The sequence below is a fragment of the Euphorbia lathyris genome, chromosome 3 (genome assembly GCF_963576675.1).
Source record: "Euphorbia lathyris chromosome 3, ddEupLath1.1, whole genome shotgun sequence".
In the NCBI taxonomy this organism is placed as follows: Eukaryota; Viridiplantae; Streptophyta; class Magnoliopsida; order Malpighiales; family Euphorbiaceae; genus Euphorbia; species Euphorbia lathyris.
Window position 1 is genome coordinate 100,579,194 of NC_088912.1, and position 12,535 is coordinate 100,591,728.

At 36.0% G+C, this 12,535-nt stretch overlaps 1 protein-coding gene across 1 annotated transcript; it reads right to left on the reverse strand.

Moving 5' to 3' along the window:
* Positions 1–1,941: 1,941 nt before the first annotated feature.
* Positions 1,942–12,207, reverse strand: LOC136223376 (annexin D3-like). Its single transcript, XM_066011330.1, has 6 exons — positions 12,021–12,207; positions 11,716–11,861; positions 8,501–8,728; positions 6,587–6,799; positions 5,435–5,524; positions 1,942–2,312 (listed from the first exon to the last, which is right to left on the reverse strand). The coding sequence occupies exons 1-6, from the start codon at positions 12,094–12,096 to the stop codon at positions 2,109–2,111; spliced, it is 957 nt and encodes a 318-aa protein (XP_065867402.1). The 5' UTR covers positions 12,097–12,207; the 3' UTR covers positions 1,942–2,108.
* Between the last annotated feature and the right edge of the window lie 328 nt (positions 12,208–12,535).

Consider the following 12,535-nt stretch of genomic DNA (forward strand, 5'->3'; position numbering starts at 1 on the left):
ACATTTTAATTTAAAGAATCTTTTCAAATTAGAGTGCTTCTTTTATACAGAATTAGCCTTTTATGTTTGTTTAATCGGATCGCCTACATCGGTTCGGTTCCCGACCTACCACAAGGATCTGGTAATTAGAGGCGGCCGAGGGAGGGCGGCGTATGGGGTTATTGCATCCTCGATGCGGAAATCCACTTTGAAAGGAGTGGTTCAAGGCGGGCCTCCATGTGGAAAGAAATAAGGATAGTTTGGGAGTCCTGAGCTCGCCTACACCGGTCCAGAGCTACCATAGCCATATGGTAATCAGAGGTGGATGGAGGGCAGTGTATGGGGTCATTCTGAGAGGGAGATGTGAAAGTAAGTAAGAGTCTTATGGCCACTCTCCGACTTACGGCCTTTAGGCGCTACTACTACTGTGATGTGAGCGTTGGTTTGATTTTTCCCACGGCCGGAACTTGTACGCAGCACTTATACGGAGGTGTATGCATAAAGGTTTGGAACTCTTTTCTTAGATCCTTAGGACAGGACCCTACCCTATTCTCGAACCCTCTGCTGAGCTTAACCCCGCCCCGAATTTCCTTTTGAAGAGGGCCAAAGATGGGCCTCCACATGCTCTGCTGCCAACAGTCTTTCTTTGGAATTTTACTGAACGGGTCGGTCCTCCTCTCCCCTTTGTTTTAGCAACTTATCCTAAGGTCTCCTCGCCAAGAGCTCCCCGGCAACGACAGAGGAACCAACCCGCCAAAGAAGCCGTCCACGTGGAAAGAGACCAATATAGTCTAGGAGTGTTGAGCTCACCTACATCGGTTCCCAACCAACCACAACCATTTGGTAATCAGAGGCGGATGGAGGGCAGTGGATGGGGTCATTGCATCCTAGCTGCGGAAATCCACTCTGGAAGGAGTTGTTCAAGGCGGCCCTCCACGTGGAGATCAAGATATATAGTATGAAATTCTAGCCCTATTTTTGTCGCTATGGTTACTATTTTCAAATAGTGCGTCTGTTATACAAAATCTGTCCCCCATATTTGTTCAACCGAGCTCGTCTACATTGGTCCGACATACTATAACCATATGGTGAATCAGAGAGAGAGAGAGGGATTCATAAGGGGTCTATTGCATCTCATACCGCCGAATTCCAGCTTGAAAAGAGTGGTTCTAGACGGCCCATTGAAAGAGACCAAGATAGTTTGGAAATGTTGCGATTACATTCTAAGATTTGGAATTCTAGCTCGGTTATTACTGGAAATGATTACCTCTTTCAAATAGCATTTATGTTAAACAAAATTTGTCCCCCATGTTTGTTCAACCGAGCTTGCTTATATCAGTTCCGATCTACCACAACCATCTAATGATCATAGGCGGAGAGAGAGGGATGCATATAGGTCTATTGCATCTCCTACTGCCGAAATCTACTTTGAAAAGAGTAATTCTAGACAACCTTATTGCAATTGCACTTTCAAATTTGGAATAATCAAATTTGGAATTCTAGCTCGTTAACTGTTCATGTTCATTTGAACCAACTACCAAGAGGCAATTTGACACCAATGCGGCCAATAAAACCTGTTGTGAGAGAAAGTGTTGCTATGAAAAGTGCTATGGAAAAAAGCTGCGTTTGGAAAATATATGATAAAAAAGTTCGAACAATTTAGAAATAGAAAAAAAAATATTATTTTATATTGAAAGTTAGGAGTATTTCTATCCAAAAAGATTTAAATATCTTGATAAGTTCTGAAAGTACTTTTCTCAAAAGCTAAAAAAATTTCCTAACCACTTTTGCTTTTATCAAACACTACTTTTAATTGGAAAAAGTGCTTTTAGGTTCTGAGAAAACATATCAAACTAGTGCTACATGGTTGTGAATATCTCAATAGAACGAACTGCCACTTGGACACATTTGATTGGAAACAAAACAATTAGAATTAGACCGATCATGGAATAAACATCTCCACAAACAAATCAAATTGACTAAGGAATATGATATTTATGCACAAATTAGTCATCAAATTAGGATCACATCAAACCAGTATCAATAACATCAATTTGATAATCAACAATCTCTAATGTTTTTCACTTAAATGTATTGAAGATATTAAACACAAAGTGTTGTGTTGTGAATCACATTTTTGCACCAAGTAAGGTCATCAAGAAACTTTGATAATCCCCTGAAGTATCACCAGTAACAGCTTGCTCAATGCTAGTTTTGAAGGTGTTCAAGTACTCTTCTTTGATATCTATCATGTCGATTTCTGACCGAGCTACAATAGTTCTAGTTAATGCATCTTCATCTGTCCCAATGCCTATGATAGATTTTCTAATCACCTGCCAACAGTTTAACCATTCTTAGATTATTATTTGTTTTTGTCATTTGTTCGTAAAACAAAAGCCTAACTCGTCTAAAAATGTATCTCAAACAAGGAGGATTGCATTATGTACAGGGTAGATTACACCAATGACCAATCAACTTTGTCTTACTTTCTTGGGTGAATAATTTATTATTCTCTGCATTTTTACTAGGATTGTAATCAAGCCGAGCCGAGCTTTGGTCCGCTCAAGCTCAGCTCATTAGAAAATAAATGAGCACGAGCGAGCTTCGAGCCCAAAATCGTCTTTGCACTTGGTTCATTAAGAAAATTATCTAACCACGAATTATTTGTGAGTAAATCGTTAATTATATTTATGACGTTTGCTTGCAAATAGCTCTTTAATTGTGTACATAAACAAACTCACAAACAAAGTTCGTGAATAAATAAACAAGATATTTACAAATAGTTCGTCTATTAATCATTTATTATGTTTATGAACGAGCTCATCTAGTAGCAAATGAAATAATATTAAGTTTAGATATTTGTTAACTAACACAAACTAAAATTTGTTCATAAATATTCTAACAGAGCCTGCTCGCGAGCTTTCGAACTCAAGCTCGGCTCATTTACGAACCGAGCCAATAAATCGTGCTCACGAGCAGCTCGTTTACAAATCGAACCGAGTCGAGCCGAGCTTTTATTGAGCCGACCACCGAGCTGCTCATGAGCGGCTCAGCTCATTTACAGCCCTAATTTTTTACTTAATACACTGTTTAGTCCTAGTATTTTAATAATGCAGTATTTAGTTTTTTAACTTTTGCTCTATTCAATAGTTTAGTCTATAAGGGACTAAACTGTTTAATAATTCAAATATTCGAAGGACTAAATTGTTGGATAGAGCAAAAGTTAAGGACTAAACAATGTATATTATTGAAATACGAGGACTAAACAATGTGTTAGGTAAAAACGTAAGTACTAATAAATTATTTACCCTACTTCCTTTATGGTTTTTGTTGATTTAATTTCAACACACGGTGAGATGAACCTATGTTGTTCACACTTTAAGTGTTGGGATTCGTGTGCGAGGGTGTGTCCAATATTAATATGAATGGACCTTTAACTATCAATTCAAGCTTTTAGTTCGGTTGGTTCTATTACCATTAACATCAAATTCTCTTAACCTTTGATTACTCCAATAACATATAACCCTCCATTGTAAAGTTGATCGAAATGATATTCTAAACAACTTTAATTATTGAAGTTTTTGGTTTTGAGAGTATATGAATGTTGGCTGGTTATGAGAGAGAAAATGATATATAAAGAGCTATATAAGTCCCTATTTATTCAATGTGGGACGTCCAACACACCCCTCTAATGCGAAGAACCATATGGAAATACTATATGTAAAACAAATATCTATGGGTATTACAATGTTGAATACAAAAGGTTTGATACCATGTAAAAGAAGATCTATCTCATTTTGAAATGTACCTCAAAAGAGGAGGATTGTGTCGCATATTTAAAGAGCCATGTAACTTCTCAATTAAGCAGTGTGGGATATGTAACACACCCCTCACGTCCATAACCATATGGAGCATGAAGCAAAATGTCACGAACTTCATGGGTACATGTTTTATGTTGCAATTGGTTTGAGAGTGAGGGAGTGTGTTAGATACACCACATTGCTTAATTAAAGAGCTATATGACTCCTCATATATGTGAGATAATCTTCCTCTTTGGGATTGAGTTACTTTTATTTACATTCTTCTCATTTTCCATAGTAAAACAAAAAGGTCGAAAAATATATAAAGAGTTAATTATATCCATGGTCCTTTAACTAGGAAGCACTGACACTTCTAGGAGGTTAACATACAAGTGTTGAACACTTCAAGGACATTGGCAGAGATTGCGCCCTACACTCCAAAATAATTTTTTTTTTTAATATCACTTCTCGGACACTAAACCCTAAAAAAAGAAAAATCAAAATATGAAGAAAAGAATATTAAATGTTTCTTTTTGATGAATTAATAACTTATTATAGATGTTATTTATGGTTTAACCTGCCATGTATTTTTAATCTCACAAATTAATGAGGTTGTCAAGATTCCCTCGATAGAGAAGTTAAGCTGGATTCATAGCTTCGAAATCAGACTAGCCTAAAATGGTAATTAAGAATTGATCTAGATCCCTTTCCTTTCTAGTAGGAGTAACTTATCTCTTCATTTTCCTATAGTGCTTAGCGTCTTCTTTTTGTCTGATTAAGATAAGGGAGTAGTATGCTGTCCCCATACCCTCCATCATTTGGTGCAAGAGGTTCTAATACCGTGTCATGTAACCGTTTTAACCAACAGCTCAATCTGATAGTTAAGGATCAATTGCAGATCTTATATTAATCTCTGACAAATGGAGGGTTACTATATTATTTTCTATGGATTTTGATTTATCATTTTTTTTCATATACAAACCGTTTTGTTTTTGTAAAATTATTAAAAGAACCCTTATATTCTACTTGATTTACTCAGAAGCCGTGTCCTCGATGTGTCCCCATATTAAAAAGAGAAAAAATGAAAGAGGGGACACTTGTTTTGGAGTGCCAGGTGCATGTTTCCGAAATGTCCGACAATCGTACATTAACCTCCTAAAAATATCAGTATATATATATATAAAAGTTGGTTGCCTCACCCGCACGGGTACCGGTACCTGTGTCGGTGCTTACTAGTTCACCAACTATCAAAAATAAAACAAAGATACCGCAAACCTAAAATTCTTATAAAAGAATAGTCTTTGGTTCACCGCTGGTTATCTTGTTCGGAAATCATCAAACACATTCGATGGAGATATACCACACATAGACGACATGTCATCAAAATTTCCACATGGAAACGAAAAACTTAACTTTTTTTCTCCATGTAGAAAATTTTGATGGAAAAAGTCCTAACTCCTGGAGATATTTTGATGATATATCATTCATGTGGTATCTTCCGCGAATGTGTTTGCTAGTTTTCGGATAAAAGGACATGGATGAAACCAAAGTTAGACAGCAATGGTTAACTCATTAAGAATTTAAGGTTTCAATGGTTAACTCATTAAGAATTTAAGGTTTCATGGCATTCCTATGCAACATGGGAACTAAATCACCTCAGCAAAATATTTCGTAGGGGACTCGATGCTCAAAACCACCACTTTCAATAGGGATTGTAGATCACCATCTCCACAACTCGTTAAGTCCTAATAGGAAAATTGAGCAACAAGAGAGCAAATAAGACAATTTCTAAGGAAAATAGATATTCTCTGTTACACATCTTTTAAGGTTAATATACAAGAATTAGAAAAAAAGTTAATGTACAAGAATTAGAAAAGGTGCAAAGTACTAAAAAAAAAAAAAAAACTCTGTTTTGCCCTATTTGCAAGCAGAGATTTATGGTTAAAAAGTTTACAAATAGAGGTATACAGTATGTTTTTTTTTTACAAGATAAAGTACTTGAAATTACACTATTAAGTTCTGATTACAATCAAGAGCATGTTGATTTTTATTTTAAATTACATTAAACATTGACAAAATACAGACTCTAAAATTGAATTGCAGCTTTGTAAAATGAACATAAATATCAATTTAGTTTATAAATTGTAAATTTTAGTAAAAAATGAAAAATGTCCATCATATAGGCTCCAAAATCGAATTGCAGCTGTCTAAAATGAATTTAAATATAAATTTAGTTCATAAACTATAAATTTAGTAAAAACATAAAATGTCTATTGCAGTGTGTAAAATGAATTTAAATATAAATTTAGTTCATAAACTGTCAATTTAGTAAAAACCTAAAATATCCATCATATGATTTATGGTTTCGATTTAGGAAGCTGTGTTTTGTCGATATGCAAGAATAATTTTTTTTAAGATAAAAATGTCATTAGTTGTAATCAGAACTTAAAAGTATAATTGAAAATACTTTGTTTTGTAAATAAAACATAGCAGTCTTCTATTCGCAACCTTTTAAACCACACCTCTTGCATTTTTTTTTTGTACTTCTCACTTGAAAAAAAAATGTAATTAGTTTTAAGTAAAAAAGCTTTTTACCCATAAATTAATTGCATCAACTAATAAAGTTTTATCTAATCTCAAAATAATAAGTTAACTTTTTTTACGAGTATGTTTAGTAAAAACCAATTAATGTGTATCCATTGAATCAAAACGTCATGCATTATGAAATAAACAAAAAATCTCTACAAAGACATTTATTATGAAACAAAGAGAATATATCTTAGCTAGCTAAAGTGTGGATGTTGAACCTGATCAATAGAAGATCCAAATTTTTGCTTATAGGATTCGAAAGTTGCTCGGATCTGATATAAGCTCCTTGTGCTTAGCACAAACACTAAATCATCATCATCTAGTTTCTTCGTTTTGATGGCTTCGTGCAATTTCTCTGCCTCTTCCATGGCTAGGTATGGGTCTACAACTTCTTTATTGAACCTAAAAGAGCTTACTAAACCCACCAAAAGCTGTGAAATGCAAAGCAAAAACTAGTTTTACTTGTAAATAATGTCTTCTTGGTAAGTTTAATAAGGGTCTTTCATGTTTCAGCCATTAGTTAGTTAATTTCGGGATAAAGTATAAAAATACTTTTATCATTGTCGGTCAATAGCAAATTTTTTTCTAACGCCATATACGGTATAACTGAGAGCTGAATGTTGGCGAATGATAACGTAGGCCAATTTTAAACATCATTAATTGAATTCAAATATTTTGTTTTTATATTCTGCAGTAGTAGTATGAGGGCGAGCCTTGGCGCAACGGTAAAACGTTGTTGCCGTGTGACCAGAGGTCACGGGTTTGAGTCTTAGGAGCGGCCTCTTGCCAATTAAATTGGCAAGGGAAGGCTTGCCCCCAATACACCCTTGTGGTGGGACCCCTCCCCGGACCCTCGCTCAGCGGGGACGCGTAATGCGACCGGGCCGCTCTTTTTTTTTTATTATTCTGCAGTAGTAGTATATGTTGGTTTGGAATGTTGGGGATGAAATGCTTTCAAGGTCGACAGAATGTCTAGATAATATGGGACCCACATGAGCCACGTGTCTTTGCTTTATTACTAACGAGTGATAATACGACACATATGTAAAGTGACAAATTCATAACTAAGAAGAGGCTCCTTTCCAAATGTTTTAAATTGGCAAGGTTGTCATGTCAACATTAGTCCCTCAATTTCAAATATTTTGTTTTTGTATTCTACCCCACCTGCATAGTTGGGTGAAATGCCTTCAAGCTCAACAAAATATTTGGTATTTTTCTTTTAATTCTGTTTGGCAACACGTTATAAGAATCTAGATAAGATAGGATACACACGAGCCATGTGTCTTTGATCTGTTACCAATGAATGATAACACGATACATAAGTAGAGTGAGAGATTCATGACTGAGGAGATGGCTCTTTCAAGAATGTTTTAAATTGGAAAGGTAGCAAACATTAGTCCTGCAAATGTACTATTCATGACATTATGAGTAAAATTGTCCTAAGCAGGCAACGATAAAAGTATTTTAAGCATAAAAATGCTAATTCATGTAGAATAAATTATAATCATGGCTCCTTAACTTTGGTCATAATTTCTTTATCGCTTATGAACTTTAAAACCGGATATAAAAGTGCATGAACTTTACCCTTTATTAATATAAAAGTCCCTTATGAAACTAAACAACCTAAAAATGTAAAAGTTCAAAAATTAAAGTGTTATTTAGCCCTTACCTATTTAAAGTCATTTAGCTCTTCAGTCACATTTGGCCACTGAATATCCCAAATGGTGAAATTTTTGTCACATAGACTTGACACGTCGAATGTCAAGTTCATTTGAATAAATAGATTATAAAAAAAAAAGTGTCAATAGAATAACAGTTTTGTTAAGTCTAAGTGTCAAAATATCACTACGTGTCAATAGAATAACAGTTTTGTTAAGTCTTCATCCAGATTTGATGAAACTTCACCGATTGGGATAAATGAGGGACCAAATGTGACCAAATATTGGATTGGTCGAGGGAGAAATAGTGGTTTAAGCTAAAATTAAAGTTGTTTAGAACCATATTTTCCATGGAACCATGTTTTCCATGTTCTCAAATCACCACAATCCGAGATTTATCTCTCTAAACAATCAATTTCTCTTTTCTAATCAAACAATTTACTGAATTCATGTATCTGAGTGAGCTTTGGTTACCTTTCTAAGGGGCGAAGAGACAGCAGATGCAATATGTTCTTCAATGGAGCTATCAAAAAGAGAGCAATAGGTCGATCTTACTTCCTGCAGATAAGTAGGAGGTGTTGCACAAGCTATCTCAACAATCACTCGAAGTTGTTTTGTGCTAATCTTTTTCGCTTTCAATGCTTTATTTGCTAATCTTGCATCCCTTTCTGAGGGATCTTGTGTCCATAAAATGACAGCTTTCTGCACATCATCAAAAGCTTAAGTATATAGCACAAGCTCAAGTATATGTTTGCAAAAGAATTGACAAATTGCGGTAAAATTAGAAGCCCCAAATTAGCACTTTCATGCGTAAAAAAAGGAAAAACTATAAAAAAAAAAAGGGCGGCCCGGTCGCATTACGCGTCCCCGCTGAGCGAGGGTCCGGGGAGGGGTCCCACCACAAGGGTGTATTGGGGGCAAGCCTTCCCTTGCCAATTTAATTGGCAAGAGGCCGCTCCTAAGACTCGAACCCGTGACCTCTGGTCACACAGCAACAACGTTTTACCGTTGCGCCAAGGCTCGCCCTCTAAAACAATAAAAATAAAACTCTTTGATTTATAAGTAAAGTCATGTGGTATTGCTTTTTGTAAAAAAAAAACATTTACTTTATAGAGTTAGCAAAAAAGATAGAAATTTAACTAATAGTGTTAGTGTTCGTGTCATAACTTTGATTATGTGGTACATTGACTTATTGATTTTGCTAAAATGGGCAAATGAAATATTCACTTTTGATGACATGACATGTTGACTTGGTGACATGTCAAATGAAGTAAGTCAAATTCCTGGTTTCGCTAATTGTGCAAGAACACATGCCAAAACCCAATTTTTCTTTTTTTTTTTTACTTTTCCCTGCAAAAAGAAGTAAACTCCGTCTATGAGGGTCATTTGGTGGCATTTACAACTGGTCCCAAGCCCGGACAAAGGAGGAGGGTTGCGGTAGGTTTGTGACGGCCAGCGTAAAACTTAGCCACATCTTATGACATGAACAAATATCGCGGGGGCGTTCCCTACTCAGCGACGCGCTGCACTTCTTAGACCCGAGTGTAGTGAAAAATGTCAAGGGTTGCTAGGTCGTCGCCCTGAAGTGGCGCACTACCCCAGGACCGGGGGTGGTGTCAAATATGCAAGGGTTGCGGGTAAATAAGCTAGTCCACGGTAACGGTAACGGTAGGGGTAATAGGTTACGCTTTAGGACATGGAACATATGCTCTTTGACAGGAAGATTAGTTGAAGTCGTAGATGTTATGAAGATGAGAAGAATAAATATAATGTGCATACAAGAAACCAAGTGGGTTGGAGCCAATGCTAGAGAGATAGCTCCTTGGGGTTATAAACTTTGGTACTTAGGAAAGGACAAGGGTAGAAATGGAGTAGGTATTCTTATTGATCGGGAATATTTGATGATGTAGTAGCAGTGTCTAGAAAGAATGATAGAATTATGAGTGTTAAGCTTGTGATAGAGGATGAGGTTGTGAATGTCATAAGTGCATATGCGCCACAAATAGGATTAGATATCTCTATAAGACAAGCCTTTTGGGAGGACTTGGAGAAAGTGGTGCAACAGGTTCCTAGGGATGAAAAGATGGGATTGGGTGGTGATCTTAATGGACACGTGGGTTCTAGGCGAGATGGGTTTGAAAGTGTTCATGGAGGGTATGGTTTTGGGATAAAAATGATGCAGGAAATCATATATTGGAATTCGCATCAGCCTATGACTTAAGTACATGAACACATGGTTTATGAAAAGAACATCCCACTTAGTGACTCATCGGAGTGGCGGTAATGCGAGCCAAATTGACTTCTTCCTAGTAAGGAGTGTTTGGAGAAAGAGTTATATTGATTGTAAGGTGATCCCTGGTGAGAGTACGACAACCCAATATAGAGTAGTGGTGCTTGACTTTCGAAGTAGGAGATGTATGAGAAAACAAACACCACAAGTAGAGACTAAGATTAAGTGGTGGAAACTACAAGGGGAGAATCAACAAAAATTTGTGGATGAGATGGCCAAAAAATATATTTGGACTTGTAATATGGATTTAGATATAGATTCGATATGGACTAAGATGGAGCATAGTATAAGGGAAGTAGCGAAGGAAGTTCTACGGGAATCTAAAGGTAGCACGCCACCGGGTAAGGACACATCTTGGTGGACAAAAGAAGTACGACAAACAGTAATGAGTAAGCGAGAATCCTATAAAATATTAGGAAAATGCAGGAGTGATGAGAACTACGAAAAGTACAAAAGGCAAAAAGGAAAGTAAAGAAGGTCATACAAGATGCTAGAGTAAAGAAGGACACAGATTGGTATATATATACGTATCAATATAAAACTTCACAAAATTAAGTTATATTGTGTCTAAGATTTTTAGCATCTAAAAAAAGTTGTGTTCAATAAAAAAAAAAAAAATTGGATTCAGCGAAAGTCTAACAAGCAAAAAAAAAGGATTAGAAATTTGGATTTAAGAGGGCCTAAGAGGCAAAAAAAAAAAATGGATTTAGGGGGTTGACAAGAAAAAAAATTAAAAATTTGGATTTAGAAAGTGTCTAACACTTCTCGGTCCATCTTGGGGGTGCTAAACAAGCACGCCCCATGATTAGACCAATTTATTTGGGTCAAATACCTAATTTATCAAATACCTAATCAAAGTTTAATCAAATCGCCAATTTAGCATACTAATCCTTAAATTTTATGGAAAAAGAGGACCGGAACTACCCATAGTCATAGTGGTGGTCGGACGGACCCGGCCCCCTTATATGCCCCTGATTATATCCTATAAACAGCCCCGAATACAATGGGCCCATTTTACACATTGGTATATAATTTTATTCTTCTATTCTATCTTGTATTCCCAACCCCAATTTTCTAGAGACATGAGGGGCTGAAACCACCCCTGAAAAGGGGTGATTTCGGCAGCCGGCCCCTCTAGGCCCCCAATATAAATGCAAAAAATGATAATATGTACAAATCATGTTGTCGTCTGTTGAGGTTTTCCTGTAAATCCTGTTATCATATCAGAATCTCCACCCTTAACTTTTGCCTAAATCATGTTTCAAATCAAAATCACTCAGCAAATACTTAGAGTAACCCACCAAAAAGACATCCTCTGAATTGAATTTTACCCAATTTACTAGGTAAAGAACCAGAAGATAATCATTGAACATACACAAAGATGAAGAAGAAATCATACTTCAAAATCGCCAGAAAGCTCAGACTTGAGGCGATCAAGGAGAGATTCCTTGTAAAGCTGTTGATATATCTCTCTGATCTTCTTTCTTTGACTTACATTTCTGTGTCCTAATACCCATATAACTGCCGCCTCATCTGTCCCTAACCCTAATACAAATCAATCAAAAAATAACAATTACAATCAATTGACGAACTAGATCGAAGATTGATGAAATTTTATAGAAAATTATAATAAACTAGAAAAAAGAGGGATCTGATGATTCAATCATGTGGAAAATCGCAAAAAGAAGAGGAATAAGGACAGACCTTGAAAAGCTTTTCTGAGTCTCTCAGCGTCCTGAGTAGGAGAAGGAACAACATCTGGTATTTTCAGAGTAGACATTTTCGCTTTCTCCGACGAATTTGACAGACAATTTGTTATGCAAAAATGGTGAAATTTCAGGGAAGAGTGAGTTTTCAGATTTTTCCCCTGTTTTCTGATTCTATTTTCCCTCCTAATACCAAGTCAGGATTGAGGAAGGGGAAGACATTTGTCATTGGACATCAATGCCCCCTACTAAATTGAAATTACGGAAATGCCCTTGCCAAATATGGAAGGTTGGTGGGGCGATGAAGGTTGACTAAATATTTTTTTTGGCAATATATAACGTAAATTACACTAATGGTCCTTTAACTTTGATCTTAATTTTTTTTTATGACTTTTGCAGTTAAAAAATGATCAAATAGAAGTTCATTAATTTTTACCCCCTCTCTCTGTCGTAGAGATGATAAAAATGATATTTGAATTCTCTATAATTTTTAAACTTTTCATTTTCAAGTTA

Excerpts from the sequence above, each read along its gene's own strand:
- LOC136223376 (XM_066011330.1), bottom strand. The coding sequence starts at position 12,096 with ATGTCTACTCTGAAAATACCAGATGTTGTTCCTTCTCCTACTCAGGAC. Across the intron at positions 11,862-12,020 it reads ACTCAGAAAAGCTTTTCAAG|GGTTAGGGACAGATGAGGCG; the intron begins GTCTGTCCTTAT and ends GATTTGTATTAG. Across the intron at positions 2,313-5,434 it reads CTACGAAATATTTTGCTGAG|GTGATTAGAAAATCTATCAT; the intron begins GTGATTTAGTTC and ends AACTGTTGGCAG.